The sequence below is a fragment of the Petaurus breviceps genome, unplaced genomic scaffold (genome assembly GCF_028583685.1).
Source record: "Petaurus breviceps papuanus isolate PSGF00001 unplaced genomic scaffold, PetGlider_PUasm1.0 140, whole genome shotgun sequence".
Classification (NCBI taxonomy): Eukaryota; Metazoa; Chordata; class Mammalia; order Diprotodontia; family Petauridae; genus Petaurus; species Petaurus breviceps.
The window spans coordinates 35,533,543-35,553,872 of NW_027185698.1; the positions used below are offsets into that span (position 1 = coordinate 35,533,543).

Sequence of the window (20,330 nt, forward strand, 5' to 3'; positions counted from 1 at the left end):
TACCTTCCAAGGCCTAGCCTAGGAAAACACAAAGGATCACATCACTAGTAAGCCAGTCACCTGGAAATTAATTCTTTGTCTATAACCACTCCTGAAACAAAGAAAATATATAGAATATCTCCAGTCCTATGTGACTTGAGAAGTAGTTTGGTAGGAAAAGGGACAGAGTGTTAATAACCACATTAAAAAGACAAACATTAACAGGGTACTTTTGAGATCCTTGCACAATGAATATTAAATAGACATACTATTTAAAGGAGTGAGTTGGGTGAACCTTCACATTCTCATCATGAAACCAGAAGACAAGAGGAAATTGCAGCTAAATGTAGGGATGGTTCACAGGTTCTCATTGGAAAGGCAATTAAAGGAACTGACAGAGTTAATTTTATCATACAACCAAAGGCAAAAGAGGCATTATTTCATCGACCTTTTGGTCATTTTGTATTTCAGTGTTCATGATATATTTATTGGCAAAAATAATCGAAACTTATATGTCAACATCTGTTGCAGAAGATGAAGAGATTAAGAAATTCTGTGAAGAATTTGAAGATTCTCCAATTAAATCATGATACATTCTGATACTTGGTGATTTCAATGCAAAGGCAAAGGGTAGTGTGACAATAAATGTCAGAAAATACAGTTAAAGAGATAAGAAAAGAGAGGCCAGAGAGTTGGAGCATTCACAGAAGCCCCACATATATCAATAAATCAATGTATCTATAGATAAAAACATACACGTCTATAAATACAGATATATCAAGGTCTTTTCTTGGAAGGTGCTGGACATAGCAAGCAACAAATAATGTAACAAAATTGAAACCCATAAGATTTTTATGGGAAATTAACTGATTACTACTGTGGAAGTTATTCATGAATCAACTGTATAAATGAATCAGTCCATTGACTTGAGCCAATTATTGAAATCAGCTTCAAACCACAATAAAGAGAAAACACATGGCATGCATTTGAGACCATTTCAACTTGACCTATTTAAATTAAGTGTTAAAGCCAAAAACAGGAAATGGGTGGAAGAATACACATTGATGTGGATTATAACCATTATGAAGTTTGAAGTATATAAATCAAGTATTATAAAGAGAAGATCCAAAGATAGTCAGGAGACAAAATTGCCTCAGCCAGCAAAGACTTGATTTCCTTGCCAAGCAGAACAATATAGTTAGTAGCCAAGGACAACACTGGCATAGAAATAAACTTGTTTTTTAAAAAAAAAAAATCTAACAAAGAAGATAGTTGAAGAAAACTTGGGGAAATACCCAACTAATTAAAGTCAACTCAGGAACATTTAAGGATGAAATTGGAAAGCCAGCAAATGGACAAAAAAAAAATGAGAAAGATCAACAAAGACTTTTATAACAAAAATTTTTCACTGTTGAGAACTGTTGAGCTACCTGGGAGCTATCACTTGGACTAGCATGATCTCACAGTCCTAGCTGTTTCACAGAAATAAGGCTAAAGGACACTGAAGAAAACAAAGATGGAAAGAGTGATAAAAGTGAGGCTACAATCCCATCACTACCACTTAATACCTGAGTGGCTATGGGCAAGGTCACTTTTCCTTTCTGGGACCCAGTTTTCTCCTCTGTAAGAAAAGGATAATAATAGTCAAACAATCTACCTCACTCTTTATTGTCACGTGTGTGATTTGTTAGCCTTTAAACTATGTAGAAGTAAAACTTGTTCTGAGTATTATTTCCTGGAGGCAAACGGGCCAGCAGCTTTTGCTGCAATCTCAGGTCTCTGATGGCAGGACCAAAATACTGCAGAACTTTGTTTTTCTTAATCACCAGGGACAAAAGGGGTGTGATGAAAAAGGGATGGAGAGAGTGAGGAGGGAGTGAGGAAGAGATGGAAAGGATGATGGAGTGGGGAAGAAGGAATGTGAAGAGGAAGGGATGGAGTGAGCGATGAGTAAGGGAAGAGGAAAGACAGGAGAGGAGAGAACAGAACAATGGGAAGGAGAGAGACAGAAACAGAGAGAGAGAGAGGTAACACAGCATTGAGTACAGAATTCCAGAGCTGCGGCCACACTCCAGCTGTGTTTGAAGAAGAGGGGGCATTGCACAGCTATACTGACTAGGATTCCATACTTTTCGGAAGTTTGATAAGAGGGCGCATGAGAAACTCAGAAAAGCCTAGGATTTTGAAGACTGTCTGCGTGAATACAACAGGGCTCCGGCTATTAGAAAGCCTTATTCTGGTCTCTAGACTAATTAACTTAAATTGGGTTGAACTGGACTCCAAGAGCAAGCTGCATTAGCAAGGGATCTCCGTGGCCAGCTGCTCAAACCCTCTATTTTACAAAAGAGACTTCATGGGGCTGAACCAAGGGCCCTCGTGGCAAACCTGGATTCCAGCACCAGCTCGCCCAGGGGCCTCTGTACAATGATGGGGCAGACTAGAAGATGCCCAGGTTCCCCTCTCGCTCCAGCTCTCTGCCAACCCGGGCCTCTGAAGCCGCGTGGAGGGAGGCGCCACGAGGAAACCCCGTCAGCGAATCAGAAACTTTTGCCCAGCGCTGACTCGGGCTTCCTGCGCTCTCTGGCTCCCAGGTCGCTGAGTGGTGGAGGCGGTGGGAGGGGGCGGGGCGTAACCTGATGGACAGCCGGATCGGGCCTCTGGGCACGCGGCGCCCTGTTGCAGCGTTCAGCAGGCCGGCTCTGAATGGAACGTTGCGACGGGGCGGGGTGGAGCGGGGCGGGGTCTCGGGGGCGCCGGGGTAGATTGTGCTTCTCGGCTGCCGGCTGGCCAGTCTGCGTTTAGCCGTCGCGCTGCAGCCTCTTGCTGTTGCAGCTGCTGCTGCTCCCGCTGGCTGGGGCCGAGGCTGCGTGTGGCCCGGCGCACGCAAGCAAAGCTCGGGCTCCGGAGCCAAACCTCGCGGGCCGCGCCAGAGCCGGGCTTCCCGGGCAGGCTGACTCCTCCCGCTGGCCTGGGGTAAGTCTTGTCCCGCGGAGAGAGGAGAAAATAATCATGGGGGGCACTTCGTAGAGAGGACTTGGAGGACCCGGCCCCCTTACACTTCAGCACCAGTTACTTCTACTTCTATAGCGCTTTCTGGATTACAAAGCTCTTGCCTTTCAATAACCCCGTGATGTAGGCTGTAGATTTACGTTTGCCCCCATTTTACAGATGAGGAAACTGAGGCTCAGAGAGCTGATTGTGATCTGCGGGTAGCCACAGTGTATCCTGGTTCTAAGTCCGGCACTTTTTACATCCAGCCCTGCCCCCTTCCCAGGAATATTAGCGCTGGAAGTGGCCTTTAAGATTACTTTGTATCTTCGGGGCCAAGCACTTAATAGGTGCCCAATAAATGCCGGTAGAATTGAACCCTTCGTTTTGCAGTGTGGCCAAGGATGCTTAGGTCGCTCTTTGGCTGTCAGGTCCGTGTTTGGGAATTGCCTCTGTCCGTGACCCCTTCCCACTAAGGGCATATTCTAAACAGGCGAGTCCCGAGAGTGCTTCTGGTTTGTGTCTATGCCCGAGGTATGCCTGGCTTCCCATAGGAGAGGGGGACAAGTGGGTAGGGAGAGCAACCATCTCTCCCAGGTCTGTGCATCCCTTCTCTACAACAGCCTCAGCACCGTCGGAGCTGCTCTAAGCTGTATCTTGTTATCGGTCCCTCTAGTGCTCTGGGGACTCTCCATTCTCCTATTTCTGTCCCGATATAAGGGCTGTGGGTTAGCATTTAAAAGAACAGGTAGCAGATCCAGTTGAAGGGCTTTTGGCCATACCTCTCCTCTCAGCCCTTTGATCCGTGACCCTTTTAACTACCAGAGGGAGTGGCAGGAAGGGGAGGCTGCTTTGCTACCTACCTGTCCTGTAAGTAGTGGTGGCCCTAGTAAAGGAAGAGTGGAAAACAGAAAGCTAGAAAACTGGTAGCTGTTGTCAAGTGCATTTTGGAGACTGAAAATCATAGAAGTGGGACCCTGGGAGTACCCAAAACCACCCTTCTTGATAGATTTGTCTTCTCTTTTCCCCTCCTCAAACTTAGAAGTTCTCAACTTAATTCCAGGGCCTTCCCTTTGTTAATTATTTCCTTTTTATCCTGTATATAGCTTGTTTTGTATATTTTTGTTTGCATGTGTCTGCCCCCCTTAGATTGTAAGCTTCATGAGGGCAGGGTCTGTCTTTTGCCTCTTTTGGCATCTCTAGCACAGTTCCTGGGACACAGTAGGTGCTTAAAAAATGTTTATTGAATTGAAGTGATGCTGAATTTTCCAGAATGGAGTAGAATAATAGAGACACCTTCCGTTTCCCTAACTATAAAATGAGGGAGTTATATCCAGTGGTCTAGAACTTAACTAGCTCTGAATTCTATAAACAAATTGAGAAGGTTATATTGCATTTTCTCTCCAAGCTCCTTCCTTTTAAGGTATCTCCTCCTCTAGCATTTTAAACTCAGCCTAATGAAACGTAGTGTTACTAGGGCTTTCTCCCTGCTCTGTCTCCTTTTCAGGTTTTTTGGTTTTTTTGAGCAGATGCTGAACTATTTTCTGTTGCTTTCCTGGGCTTCAGAACAGAAAACCTGCTTAAGTATGGCTTGATTTTATTCCTGCTTTGTCAGTGATGGTTTAGGGTTTCATTGGGTTGACTTTTTCCATGATAAAGCTTCTGCTTTGGTGGGGGAAGGGGAGACAGAGGGCGTCATTATGCAGTAGAAAGCCCTGCTTTTGGACTCAAAGCACATGCTTTCATGTCCCGTCCCTGCCACTGGCCACTCATGTTACCTTGGACCAATCGCTTCATCTCTGTAGGTCACAGTTTCCTAGATGATACCTACATTCCCTTCTAGCTCTAAATTTATGAAAATCCCTATTTATCAATACATGCTCTCTTTTAGTTTGTACCTGTGATTCATAGGATCTTAGACTTTACAGAGGAAAAAACCTAGGCCCTAAAAGGCTAAGTACCTCACTCAAGGCCACAGAGTTACTAAATAGCAGAGCCTTAAAGAGTTTTAAAACCAGGTCCTCTGATTGCAAATCAATGTTTTCATTTGTTTTGTTTTGTTTTTTCCCCTTTCTTCTACACCCTTATTTCATTTACTTTGACCAAACTAGGGTAGATAGCTTCCTCCTCTGTGAAAAGAGAGGATAGGACTAAATGATCTTGAAAGCTTTTCTGGTCTTGAATTCCAAGGGTTTCATTTTTGGTTTCCTATGAGTGAGTTCCCTTTGGTTTAACTGTCCTACCTTGTTAAGCTCTTAATACTTGAAGGCAAAAATAAGCAACTCAGATCCACCAAGGACATTGTAACCTTTTTTCATAGAGAAACAAGTCAGAGATCAGAGCACAAGTCCAGTATCCTGTTAATTGAAAGGTCCTCTGAATGTACAAAATTGATTGCCACAGAGATTCTCCAAAATGAAACCTTTTGTCCCTTGACCACTACTCTGTGCATTGGTCAGTGAGAGCTCCCTGTTGTAACACAGAGAAACTGGTAACAGCATAACATCAATTATTATATTATATACCAAGATATGATATCTTGGGTATGTATATGTTATGTTATATCATATTATGTCATATTGTATTGTATTATATCACATCTTATATCATGTCATATTGTATTTTAGCATATCATTTCATATTATATTATATTACATATTACTAGATACTATCTCCCTGGGGAAGGAGAGACATAAAATCCTAGACATAATCTTTGAGAATATATAAGTTTCCATATTTTTGATGTTCAGATGAGATGAAAGTATGCCTTTTCGTTTACTGGGAAAAATGTTCACCCCTTTGCCTCTCTGACTAGTACCAGCCTGTTACAGACAGTATTTCTGTCTTCCAGGGCCTCGCCTAGTGAAGCTGCAGAGACTTATCTCTAGCTATTAAGAAAGTTAAGGTTAAGGAAGAAGTCTTCTACCAGGATTTCTGTGGCATCCCAGGGTCACTTATTATGACAGGGAGGGGGAGAGAAGGATGAGAGCTGCATTGGCATTGGTGGAGAGGATACCAGCACCGGCCAAGTCACAGCTGCCCCAAGAGCACAGCTACTCTCCTGCTAGAGTATGTTCAGGAATGCATTAATTGCCCGCACCCCAAAACTTGTAGTTAGTTTCACTCTGTTGTTGTTATTACTGTTGATCTTCCCCATTTAAAAGGAACTGGACACCAGCAAATGAAGGACAAACAGGAACTTAAATAAAAATCAAGCTGACAGGAAAAGGGAATATCCATTCTCCCCATTAGATTGTAAGCTCCTTGAGGGCAGGGACGGTCTCTTACCTTTTTATGTGTCCCCAGCACTTGCTTGGCCCAGTGCCTGGCACATAGTTGGTGCTTAATAAATGTTTCTTCATTGAACCCAGATTTCTACTTCTCCTACTTTCACATTCCTGAATCAGATGATGATGATAAAAACAACAACAACAATAATAGTATTTACATGGAGCTTTAGAGTTTGCCAAGGTTTTTTTGTTTTTATCAGGGTTTTGGGGTCATGTCTCTCTTGAGAGAAGCTAGTAGACAAAATACCGAATTTGGTGTAGAGAGACTCATCTTCCTGAGTCCAAATCTAGTATCAGATATTAGCTGTGTGACCCTGGGCAAGTCACTTAACCTTGTTTGCCTTAGTTCCTGCATCTGTAAAAAATGAGCTGGAGAAGGAAATAGTAAACCACTCCAATATCTTTGCCAGGAAAGTCCCAGATTGAGGCACACAGAGTCAGACACCACCGAAATGACGCACCCACAGATCTGTCGTAATCCTCACAATAATCCTGAAATGTAGGTGCTCTTCTCTCCATTTTACAGATAAGGAAGCTAAATTTGAGCAAGTCTAAGTGACTTGCCCAAGATCATATACCCAGTAAGGATTTATTGTGCGATTCGAACTCATGTCTTCTTGACTCTGAATCTAACACACTATATATTATGCCACCTAGCTGCTTCCATGTTGGGATCGAATTCCCTGCCTGTTCTTAGATGAACATTCTAGAATTGGAAGGTATATTAGAAATCATGTAGTCCAACCCTCTCTTTTCCCAGAGAAGGAAACTTTGGCCCAAGGAAAGTGACTTACCAAGGGTTATACAGGTGGTCAGTGTCAGAGGCAGGATTTGAACCTGGGCCCTCTGACTCAAGTTCACTCTCCTTATTTCTTTCAAGGTTTAATGTGGGTGCTATGACCTCTGCTTTCCTAGCCCCCTCAATTGGAGGTCTTCTCATTCTTCCCAGATTTTTCTAATGAAAATGGGCTGAATCTCTTCCTGCCATACTTTATAGAACACCTTACTATTTGTAACAAACATTACTATTTGTAATAATTGTACACGTGGTATTTTTCTCTACTCACACTCCAGGCCCTTTGCTCTTTCCTCTATGTCACAATGACTCAATTTAATTTTTAAAAAAATCAAAAACTTAAGTCTGTGCCACAAGATTTAAGTAAATGTACTAAGTTTGAAATGGAATAAAAAATAAAAATAAGACACAGTATAGAAAGGCCCTGGTAATGTATTCTAATTCAGGGTTAACACAGACACACTTTTTTTTTTTTCTGAGTTTGTTGTTTTGGGCAAGTCATTTAACCTCTGTTTGCCTCATTTTCCTCATCTGTAAAATAGTAACGCCTACTGCCCAGGGCAGTTGTGAGAATCAAATAAGATAATATTTGCAAAGGTCTTAGCATAATGCCCAATATAGGGTAAGTGCTATATAACTAATGGTGATGATGATGGTGATGATTTTGTTTGCACTATCACTGTTCTCTCCCATCTCTGACTCATCTTTCACACCTTATATAAGTTGCATCCCTTCTCTAAAACTCATCTGAGAGTTTCCTCATCTGTAAAATAAGGGGATTGGACCAAATCAAACCAAAATTCTTAACCACACCAGAACGGTGTAGATTTGCCAGTTTAGATAGAAGAGTGTTAAAGGAAATAAACAAGAAATAAGGTTGGAAAAATAGATTGGAGCCAGATTACAGGGAGGACTAAGGGGCTCACTTTTTAGGCATTAGTCCTTAAAGGACCAGGCATGGTTTTTGAGTAGGGGAGTATATTAGTCAGGGTTGGAGATTGGAGGACACAGCTGTTTTTCTGTTTTTAAAATCCTCTGTGTGTCTGTGTAAACGTGTTCACTAACCACAAGCTTGTGCGTACTCCTGCCTTGTGGTGATGCTGAGGCCCTCTTTTCATCTTTGAAGTACACGTGGGCATGGATGATTCTCTGATTTCCCCACAGATGTTATGACTCTGGGGTTTTATACTGAGGAATACAAAGAATGATAAAACCCAAGCCGTCTTTAGATACAGATAGGTCAGATAAGAATAAGTACAGGAGTTGTTAGGAATCCTTTGGAGTCAAAGATTATAGTCGTGGATGTTCAGTCAAATCTCTAGCTGTAACTGTTTGTGATTCCTTCTACCTTCCTTGAGTGAAGGGGCTGATATAATCAGCCTGCATAAGGTGGCAAGAACACAGTACTGTTGTTGTGTAGTCATGACCAAGTCTTTATGACCCCATTTGGAGTTTTCTTGTAAAGATACTGGAGTGATTTGCCATTTCCTTCTCCAGCTCATTTTACAGGTGAGGAAACTGAGGCAAACATGGTTAAGTGACTTGCCCAGGGTCACACAGCTAGTAAGTATCTGAGGCTGGATTTGAACTTAGGAAGATGAGTTTTTCTGACTCCAGGCCCAGTGCTCTAAGTACCACCTAGCTTCCCATGGGACTAGGAAGATTATATTGGTAAGTGGTTAAGGTTGTGGTATTTTAAAGATGAAAGGGACTAGAGAGGTCATTTAGCCCAGAGATTCTTAACCTTTTGTTGTTATGGACCTCTCTTTAGGGTAGTCTAGTAAAGCCTATTAATCCCTTCTCAGAATTATGTTTTTAAATTCCGTAAAGCAAAATGTATAGGAAACCTCTTATGTGCAACGCACAGTGTTATGTGTCAAGAGAGATACAAAGATTAATAAACTGTAGTCCCAGCCTTGATGGAGCATATATTCAAGGAGTCCCGGCTTCCCAGGGCATTTAAATACATCAGTTTTCTTCTTTATTGTGAAATTACCATTCTGATGATCATTCCTGCCTTTTTAGAAAAATAATTTTTGAGCTGTTTCTTCTGAATGCTACGTACAGTTTAAATTTGTATTGATAGTTCACATTCCAGCCAGATTAGACTATGAGCTGCTTCTCTTACTTGAAACACTGCCTCCTCCCTCCATATTGGCACAACCTATCTCCTGTCCCTAAGAGACAGTGTGTTTCGGTGGAAAGAGTGTTGGATTCAAAAACAGGACTTGGGGTCAATTCCTGGCTCATTCCCAAGGAATTTACATACCACTGTGGTCTTGGAGTTGGCTGGGACACTGATGTGCGGTGATTTGCCTTAGAGTCACAGACCTGAACTCAGGTCTCCCTGCCTCCAAGGCTGATCTTGTACCCAACACACTATGCTAACCTTTCCAATTTATAAATGAGAAAGAGGAAGTAAATTATACAAGTTCACAAATTAAGAGTAGGGAACTAGAACCCAAGTCTTTTGATTTCATGTGGAATCATGGTCAACTTCATTTGAACGGAACCAGTTGTCTTTGCCTGGGTGGGCAGTGACCGAACACCACTGCCGTTCTCATTGCTTATTTTTACCTTCTAAACAGCTGGGTGCGTGTTTTGTGAAATTCTCTGGTTAGTAAATATAGTTTCACATTGATTTCTGCAGAAGTTGCAGCATGTGGCTGACATTCTTCCAGGACTTGAATCCATTTAAAGGTTGTGACTAGCTTATTCCCTCAGTGTCCAGGTTTGGCCTCCAGGGCCTATATTCCAAATGATCCCTTTAAAAAAATATTACTGTGTACATAGGAGTAATTTTCCATTGTTGTTGCTGTTGGTAGTATTAGTAGTATTTTCTAAGATTAAGTGAACTTATTTGCATGGTGGTCTCACAAAAAGGGATAAATTTGAATGAGAGGTGATTCCTATTGGAAATCACAGAGACTCCTATGGAAATAGGGAATTGAGGGCAGTTTTCAAGGTTCTGTATTGTGGTGGAAACTCCTCATGGAAGACACTTGTGGCATTATATAGAGTGGAAGAAAGCACCATAGACTTAGAACCAGAGGAGTGGGGGTCCAGTCCTAGCTCTAGCTCTTGTCTTCTGTGTGACCTTGGATCAGGGTGTGATATAAAGAGCACTGAATTTAGACTGAGAGGGCCTTACTTTGATTCTTGGCTCTGATACTTCTTGTTGTTTGTCCTTCGTCCCTCAAAGAGGACTATGACATTAGGGAGGTGATGCCATGACATGCAAGTGAATTGGATTTAAGTGGGGCAGGGCCGTGCAAAGTCACCAGCCTCATTTTTTTCCTCTGGAAGGAATCTGGGCTCAGTGGCAAGACATAAATCAAGATGACCGGAGAGGCCCTCCCCCCCATACTTACCTATATGACAAGTCATTCAAATTTCCTGACCCTCAGTTTCCTCCATCACAAATTGAGGTAGTTGAACTAGATGCTGTTGGAGGTGCCTTCAAGCTCTGTTGAGATCTCTGATCCTGAGGGACCAAAGTGTTCTTCCTAAAGCATAGGTGTGAACATATCACCCCCTCCCCACCTCAATAAACTCCAGTGACTCCCTAATTAAATACAAAATCCCCCCTTTGGCTGTAAAGCCCTTCACAACCTGGCCCCTTCCTACCTTTCCAGTCTTTTTACACTTCACCCCTCTTCGTGTATTTGACAGTCCAGCAACACTGGCCTTCTTGCACGTGGCACTCCCATCTGGAGAATCCATGCCTTTTCACAGTCTGGGCCCTTTCCCAGGAATGTTCTCCCTCCTCACTTCTACCTCCTGGCTTCCTTCAAGACTCTGCTCAAATCCCACCTTCTACAAGTAGCCTTTTCTAGTCCCCTTCCTGCTGCTAGTGCCTTCCCTCCAAGATAACCACCCACTCACATGGCATATATCTTGTCTGGATAGAGTTTGTTTGTTTCTATTAGAATGTGAGATCTTTGAGGTTGAGAATGGTTTTGCCCTTCTCTGTCTCCCCCAGCATGTAACACTGTGACAGGCACACAGTAAATGCTTAATAAAGCCTTGTTGGCTCATTGGCTTAATCTGAGATTCTCTGATCTCAAATTCAGCTTTTTTCTATTTTATAAATGAATTACTTTGATTATCACGGATATAATATGTGTATGCGGATTTCTTTTAAGAAGTGGGAAAAAGCTCCCAGTGGAATAAGAGAGTTGGGGGACTGTGGTTTTGTCCTACTGAGACACTTGTCTGCCTGTTTCAGATAGCATGGAGCCAGACGCATCTCCACCAAGTCCGTCTCACCTCCAGCCACAACATGGGCGGTCCCAGCTCAATGCAGCTGCTTCTTCCGAGCCAAGAGAGGAGGCTAAAGATCAGAGGCGTGGGCCTCCCGTGGGAGATGGCCCATCCCCCTCACCTCCTGCTCCTCCAGCAGCTCCCACTCCTAGGCGTCCCACTAGCCAGGAGAGAGTAGAGAAAAATGGTAAGAATGATAGAAAATTACTGTTCAGCTGATTTTTTTTGTCTTAAGCTTGTTCCCTTACTCTGAAATTTTCTCTTCTAACTTTCCCTTATGCAAGTGTACTTGTCTTTTATGAACTCTTCTTTCTGCATTGTAGGATGATAGCTGACTAATTTGATAAATTAGCCCATGACGGTGTTATTGGGTACAGAAATGTAAAAAGGACTCTTCATTATCATGGGCTTTACATCTGAGAAAATTTTAGAAAACATTGTATTCAATAACCTGATCATACATATGGGGAAAACTGAGACTCAGAGAGGGATAGTGATTTGTCTTAAGTCACACAGGTGGCAAATAGCAGAGTCAGTATTTGGACCCAGGCCTCCTGCTGCCATATTCGGTCAGTCTTCTTTCAAAGCTACCAAGATCATTTACCTTTGTAATGTGAATTTTAACCCCCTAGAAAACCTACTTTTTAAGCCAGAAGAATAACCCTTTGAGGGGGTTAATCAAGGACTGTGGCTCACTGGCTTGGTATGAAAGAAGGTGATTTTTAGGGTATAGACCTATCAGATCATGCTGCCCTACACATAGGGCTTCCTCTCCAATAATTGGGATACATACAGGGTGTCCTAAAAGTCTTAGTGCAGTTTTAAAACTTGCCATCCTCCTTGTCCCCTGCTGCTCACTTGTGCTCTCCTCACATTTCCAGCCTGCTGTCCAGTCATGTTGTTTCTACATTCAGTCCATATCTCCTGTGTCTCTGCTTCTTTCTACTCACCCAGCTGCCAGCCAGACTGGTGTACATAGAGCCTCATCAACTTACTTTTTGGTTGGTTTTCCTGCCTAAAATCTCTTCTCCACTCAAGTCCGTCTTCTACTCAGCTACTTAACTATAAGCAATTAAAGCTTAAAACTGCACTGAGACTTTGGGACACTTGAATATTGGTGGGTGTGAGAAGGGAGCATTGTATGAGCTTCGGGTCTCTGAGGCATGGTATGATCTGTAAAACTGGAAAGCATTCTGAATTTGGATTCTGAGAACCCAGGTCTGAATCCCACCTGACCCTGCCAGCTGGGCCACTTTGGGCAAAACATTTCCCCTTTTACATAAGGGGGGATTAAATAGAGATGACAGTAATAATAACCAACAGTTCTGTGAAACTTTGAGGCTTCAAATGGCTCAGACATTATTTCACCTGAGCCTCATAGTTTTGGGAAGTAGGGACCACAGATCTCCTTGTTCTAGTTTATTGGGAAGCTGAGGCTTAGAAGTTAAGGGGCCTGCCCTTGGTCACATAGTTAAATCCTGAAGGTCTAAATCCTATGATTTCTCTGTGTTATTGGGAGGCTAGAATGAGATAATGTGAAAACAACTCTCACCTTCAGCTCCTTTCCACTCACCAGCTTAAATTCCTCATTCTTTACATATTGCCCAGATTCTTCCAGCAGTCTCTGAACTGGTCTCTCTGCCTCAAATCCTCTCAGTGCTCCAGGCTGTCCTATACACCATTGCCAAAGTGATTTTCCTGAAATGCAGAATTGACCATGGCACTCCCTTCTTTACTGACCCTAGTGGCTTCCTATTTGCCTCTAGAATAAAGTATAAAATACTTTGTTTAGCTTTTTTTTTTTTAAAGCAATTGGGGTTAAGTAACTTGCTCAAGGTTACACAGCCAGTTATTTTTGTATGGGTGCCAAGCATCTGAGGCCGGAACTGATCCTGGGTCTCCCGACACCAGGGCCAGCGCTCTTACTCACTGCACCACCTGGCCGCCCCAACTTTGTTTAGCTTTTAAAGCTTTACACTTTCTGACACCAACCTAAACTGCTTATCTTGTTAGACATAACTCCCCTTCTTGCACTCTGCATGCCAGTTAGACTGGTCTTGTCTCTGTTCTTCACTCAACGTCATACATTTTTTTTAGTCACTTCAAACTCTTCCTGGCCTCATTTGGGGTTTTCTTGGCAAAGTTACTGGAGTGGTTTGCCATTTCCTTCTCCAACTCATTTTACAGATGAGGAAACTGAGGTGAACAGGGTTAAGTGACTTGCCTAGGGTCACACAGCTAGTATGGCTAGATTTGAACTCAGAAACATGACTTCATCTCCTATCCATGTCCTAACTTGCCTTCCTTGCCTAGAGGCCATATCCTGTCATCCTGATCTATATCTTTGCCACCGGACCCAGATGGCTTCAGAGGATAAAGTGAGGCTGGTAACTTTGCACAGCCCTGCCTCACTGAAATCCAATTCACTTTCACGTTATGGCATCACCTTCCTGACATCATGGTACTCTTCGAGAATGAATGATAAACAACAACATGCCTGAAATGCCTTCTCTCATTCTCTCTGCCTCATAGGGTCCTTTTTTTTTTCCTTTTTGATGCTGCCCAGTCCTTGTCTTCTTCATGAAGCCTTTCCTGACCCTCCCCACCATCACTACCAGTTGTTAATGCTCTCCCTCCTGAGCTACCTCATGCTGAACTACAGAGTTTATGTTGGTATTTCTTCATTTTATATTCACATTGCATATATTTTTGTATACACTTGTTGTCCCCCTCATTAGATTAGAATGCAAGCTTCTTACTGGGAAGGATTGTTTTAATCTTTGTACTTGTATCCCTAGGACCTGGAACCTGATAGGCACTCCATACATAATTACTGATTAAGAAAAGAGCTTTGTAAGCATCATGCAAAAGTCGGGTCATATTCATTTCTCCTTGTTTGGGCTGACTAACTGTGAGAAGAAATGCTAAGGTTGTAGCATCAGTCTCACCAGAGATAGTCTCTGTCTTTGGGATGAATTCAGATTTTAATTTTCATGGCAGGGCATTGTCAGATTGAATTTTGACCACTCTTCTCTCCGTTGTATCTCGTTTTTCTGTCATCTGGTTTTCATGAGTCGTTGTCTCGGGATTGTGATGTGGAAAAGAACCTTTCTCATTTTGGTAGAAGGAAGCCTTATCCTTTGATGCTGAGCCTCTGTTTGTGGTGACCTCTTATTGAGTGAGAGCAAAATGGGCCAATTGGGTTCAGTTGTGCCCCTTTTCAAAGTTCTTGACCTCCCACAGAGACTGAAAATCCCACTCTTAGTCTTATAGCCAGTCACCATTGTTGCAGTTACATAACCACTTTCTCTTATTCCTAATATTTGGCTCTGTGCTATGATCAAGACCAGAGAATCTTGGGATTTACAGGGATATCTTACTCACGACTTTCTCCTTCCTTAGAGAAGGCCTCATGGAAGCGTCCTTAATAAGGATTTCTACCCTAAACAAGAGGGTATACTGGATCCTTTCCAAGGCCCATTATTAGGCCAGTAATTCTCAATGAATTTTTTTATTTCAGCTTCAGAGAAGGGATAGAGTTCTTCATAGGAAAGCATTACTGATGGATTAGAAATGATCCTTAGAGAAACACATTTTTGAACATGGTAAAGTTAGCCCAACTGGATGAGAGTGATCATTTGTTGGAAAGTCAAAGAAATTAGCTTAAGATAGAGACCTTGGGGCTCATCCAGACCAATCCTTTCATTTTATAAATGACAAAACCAAAGTCAGAGAGGTTAAGTGACTTGTTATACAGGTTTACACACATAATTAAATATTAAGGGTGGAACTTGAACTCAGGTCTTGTCATTTTAAATTCAGCGCTCTTTTCCCTTCCCCACCCTTCTCTGTCAGATGACCAAGGTAGACTGATGGTGGATGATAACCAGTAAGTAAAATACAGCTGACTAGGAGCGACTAGGTGGCGCAGTAAATAGAGCACCAACCATGGAGTCAGGAGGCCCTGAGTTCAAATCTGGCCTCAGATACTTAACACAAAAACTAGCCGTGTGACTTTAGGCAAGTCACTTAACCCCAGTTGCCCTCCCAGAAAAAAATACAGCTGACTTGAAATTCATGGTGGTGGGTATAACAATATTAATTCATGTTTAATTTATGGTTAATAAACCATTTTGTTAAGGTTAGGCATTGTGGCTAGAGAGTGCTTTGCATATATCAACTGTAGGTTTGCCAGATCACAGTTGATCCCCTTGATGGTACTGCCACAACTGCCAAAGTGTATCTAATAATATTACTTTATTGTGTGTAATACACCAATAATTAATGCTTTAAAGTTGATTTTTCAAACACTGTTGTACACATTAGAAGGAAAGAAGGAAGGAGGGAAAGAGAAGGAGTAGAGGAAGGGACAGAGAGAGATGGAAAAGGGGAGAGAGAGATGGAGAGAGACAGAGAAATGGGGAATGGGGGATGAGAGGGACAGAGGGCAAGGAGTGTTGGCCTTGAAGATAGAAGATACTTAGAATCTCAGCTTCAGTACCAGCTAGCTGTACCTAACTTGCTGGCCATCACTTTCCTCCTCTCTTAAATAGTTCAATGATACTTGAATACTTGCAAGATCGTTGTGGGGAGAGCACTTTCTAAATCTTAAAGTGAGGGCTGGTATTACAATGCTTGCCTTCCATGGAACTCACTTTAGATGGAATACAAACTCCCTCAGAGTAGGAATTGTTTCTTTTCACTTTTTTCCCCTCCCTCTTTCCTTCCCCCCTTCCTTCCTTTCTTTCCCATCCTTCCTTCCTTTCTTTCCCTCTGCTTTCCTCTCTCTCTCTCCTCCTCTCCCCACCCCCTCACACATATAATGGGCACTTAATAATGTTTATTAATTGACTGTTAAATTGAAATCAAGTAGGTCCCTTCTCTCTGGGCCTCAGTTTCCTGCTTAACTCTAAGGAGCCTTTGTATGTCAGGCAAAGGAGATGGAATTTTATTTGGCAATGATAATAATTGCTAACATTTGTGCAATAACTCAAGCTTTGCAAAGCACTTTATAGATAGATAGATAGATATAGATAGATATTCTCCCATTTGAGAAAACAATCCTGTGCAAAAGATGCTGTTGTTATCCCCATTGTATGAATGAGTAAACTGAGGCTGACAGAGGCTAAGTGACTTGCCCAGGGTCACACATCTAATAACTGTCTGAGGCAGGGTTTGAACTCAGATCTTTCTGACCCCAAGTCCAACACCCAAATAGGGAGCCTTAAGAAAGGATTTGAGCAGAGAAGTAACATGACTACTCTTTTGTATTAGAGACTCTTCTGGCAGTGGTGCCAAGGATGGGTTGGAGGGGGAGAGTGGAGGCAGGAAGGCCTGTTAGGAGGCTTTCCCAGTCCTCTAGAGAGGTGGAATAATGAGCACCTGTACCAGGGTGGTGACAGCAGGAGGAGAGAGGAAGGGAAGGAGAGGAAGAATGTTGTGGAGGTGGAAACAAGGACTGGCTAAGTGATCAGATGGGGGATGGGGGGAGTGTTTGAGGTATTTCCAAAGTTATGGACATCGGAGACTGGGTGAATCATGGAGTCACTGATAGAAAGAGGGGACTCAGAAGCAGGTTCAGGGGAAAAGACAAGAAGAATGATTTGGGACAATTTATCAGTGCCAGTAGGAAATCCTGGGACAGATTGCTTGATGGTCCTTGGACAGAGACATCTGGAGCTCAGGAGGACATTCAGAGAAGAACTTTAGGAAGAAAGTGCATCTTACCTGGTTCTTGAAGGGTAATTAAGAGGAATTAAACCAGTAGAATGGGCACCAGAGGAAGGATGGGAATAGCAATGGAACTGTAGAAAATAGGGCAAGCAGAAGTTTAGAAGAAAGTCACAGTACCCCCCAGAACCCCCCAGAAGTCAAAGAAGAACATAGATGCAAGAGATTTAAGGATCAAAATTTTTCTCTATTCCATCTCCTTCTGACAACAAAACTTCTCCTAACCAAAGCCCAACACCCTGATCTATAGAGGAACCCAATGAATGGAAACCACTGCCAAGGGAACATGTCATTTCTGTTTTGAGTGTGAAGTAATGAGACTGGTTTCCTCTGTGGTTTGTGGAAGGAAATCTGTGGCATTGTCCTGTAGTCCGTCTTATAATATTCAAATCCTTGGTCTTTCCCTCACTTCTCGATGTCTTCCTATCATTTTGTAAGGAAGAACAGTGTCCTTTCCAGGGGATCCAGCCCTTTTGCATTTCATTCATCAATGTGTATCACAGTGACTTTGAGCAAGCTGAAAGCCATTATCTTACCTGTCACCAAGGCCATTTTGCTGAGAACTCTGCCTCCAAAAGCCTTGTTTTCTCCTGTTGTAATACTACGTTTCTGACAAGTCCGGTTACATATGACCTCCAGCCCTACATTTCCATTGCACCTTTTGGTAGCGTGAGGCCCTTCATTCCCTCCTGCTTTAAAACCTTCAGGATCTGTATGACTCATACACCCCCTTCCATCCACCAGGAATTTTGACTTCGTTGGAAGAAACCAGATAAACATTTTTCTCCTCTTAATTCCTAAGTAAACAGTCTTTTCTAAGTTGCTTAACAACCTTCGGTTTATGAGACAAGAACTCAGGTCTTCCTGACTTCAGGCCCAATGCTGTATGCACTGAGCCATTTAGAGCTGCCTTCGTATTTATAGATAGATAGTGATAGATAGTGATAGATAGATATATTTTTCCATATGTGTGTATATATATATAGATGTAGACACACACAAGAAATATGTTACGAGAAATCTAAACATATAATATAGATAGATACACACATGTAATAAAAGCTTCCATCCAAATAGATGAATGTATTTTAAAAATACATACTCATCTGTTTTCCTCACCATTCCTAAGGGGCAATCAGGAAAGCCTGTGCTAGATTCCATTTTACTAACTGACCAAACAGAGGTAAAGATGCCTGTGACCTTGTACCAGCAACAAACTGGCGAATCAACATTGAATGCTGGGTTTGCATTTGGTCAAAGTGCCATACAAGGGTGAGTTTGTCGTTTTGTGTCTCCAACAAGTTGGGTAATGTTGAAAACAGTAATGTAAGTGCTTTGTAAACCTCTAAAGGGTTACCCGAGTCAGTAATTCAACGTATTTAATTTAATATAACCATTAAGGTTTATGAAGCAGTTTTATTATCCCCATTATTAACTTGTATTTATTCAGCGCCCACTTGTGCTTTGGCATAGAGGAAGATGTAAAAGACTGAAATTTTCTTCTTTAATTTCCCCAGTGCCTTCTTTACAACCACCCTGTCTGGTAGGTAGTGCAAGCATTACTATTTATGAGGAAAATAAGGAGCAGAGAATTAAATGAGTTACCCACAGCCACACAGCTAGTAAGAGCTAGAAACCAGGTCCTTTGATTCCCAAGCCCACTGGAGTAGTCTCTGACAATGAAGAGTTGGCAGCCCATGACTCTATCCGCTTAAATGGCGGTCTCTTTGTGTGGAAGCAGGGACTTTGCATGCAGTGGATCCCCTAAGTGCCTGTCGAATTAACTTGTCAAATGAATGTATAGCTTCATTTTCAAGATTAAAGTAGAAGTCTTCGATCTTAGCTCTTAAACAGGTCACTTTACCTCCTTCCTGACTCCCTGTTTTGCTCATCAGCACAAGAAGAAAGGCTTGTACAAGTGGCCTCTGAGGCCCTGTTCATTTTGGCTCTGTGTTTCTTTCTCTGAGCCTCATATAGAACAATGTTACAATAACATGTGCTAAGTTTGGGGGCGAGGGAGGTGGGGGGGATTCGGGGAGAGGTAAGAAGTACTTTCTTGAAAATATAGCAGATGGGACTGATACTTCATTGTCTGGTAGCACAACTACTTTGGGGACAGATTTCTCCAGATGGTGTAGAATAATTAAAAGCAATCATAGTTGTTCACTTTACCTGGTCAATCTTAACCTTTCCCAGAAGCCCCCACAGCACAGCGCTCCATCCAAAAACAGGCCCACGCTACAAAAAAGATGAGCTGCTTCTGCTGTTATAATTATTATAATTACCATCACACAGAGCTTCATAGAATACAAAGTTATTTGCTGTACCTTCTACAAGATAGAGATTTTGACATTGACTGTGTACATAATCAAGTCCATTTTGCTGAATTCAGTTTAAAAAATAAAAAATTTAAATATCCAAAAGAATTTAGCTAACTGCTGTGTGTGTGTGTGTGAGTGTGAGAGAGAGAGAGAGAGAGAGAGAGAGAGAGAGAGAGAGAGAGGGAGAGGAAGAAAAAAGGAGGGAGGGGGGGGGGGGAGAGAGGGGGGGGAGGGGGGGGGGAGAGGCAGATGTGGGAGGGATGGAAGAGAGAGAAGGAAGGAGGAAGGGGGAGAGAAAGGGAGAGAGAGATGTGGAAGACTCTTAACTGACTTAAATTTTTTTTCAACATTTTTCATTAGACAACATAGGCTTGGTGGTCAGGGACTCATGAGACTGCACAGATAAATAACTCCTTTCCCTTTGGCATGGGTCTTTGTGAGACTCACAGAGCCTCACTTGGAAGGGATGGCCAGGCAGATAGGCAGGAAGGTTTTCTATGACCTTCCTTTATGTCAGGTACTATGCTAAGAATGAGGGATACAGTGAAAGGCAAAAAACAGTCCCTGCCCTCAAAGAGGTCATATTCTAAAGGGGCAGCCATGTAAGGAAGTAGGTATTTATGTCCAAGATATGTACCAAGTAGATGGAAGGTCATCTCAGAAAAGAAGGCACTAGTAGCCAGAGATGTGAAAGGCTTCCTTTCAAAGATGCCAAAGATGCTGAAATTCCTAAGGCTGTCTCATCCAGCCCATACCTGAACAAGAATCCTCCCTACATCCTGCCTGAGAAGTGCTCATCCTCATTTGCTTAAAGAGCTCCAGGGATGGAGAATCCCAGCTCCCAAGGCAGCCTGTTCTTTGGGATAACCCTCATTTTCAGGAAGCTTTTCCTTTGTTCATATCTTACCCACCTCTCCTCTTTCTTCCCTGTCGAGCTAAGAAGAACAAGTGTAATCCTTATTT

At 42.5% G+C, this 20,330-nt stretch overlaps 1 protein-coding gene across 3 annotated transcripts in view; it reads left to right on the forward strand.

Moving 5' to 3' along the window:
• The window catches only part of WFS1 (wolframin ER transmembrane glycoprotein), a 125,390-nt gene that overhangs the window by 66,947 nt on the left and 38,113 nt on the right, over window positions 1-20,330 (forward strand). Inside the window, exons 2-3 of one of the 3 annotated variants that reach the window (XM_069070079.1) lie at window positions 2,769-2,952; window positions 11,286-11,503. In XM_069070079.1, coding sequence (XP_068926180.1) covers window positions 11,287-11,503 — 217 coding nt within the window. In that variant the 5' untranslated portion in view covers window positions 2,769-2,952; window position 11,286. Of the gene's footprint in view, window positions 1-2,713; window positions 2,953-11,281; window positions 11,504-20,330 lie in introns of those variants that run through there. The other 2 variants (XM_069070070.1, XM_069070074.1) reach the window with 2 other exon arrangements.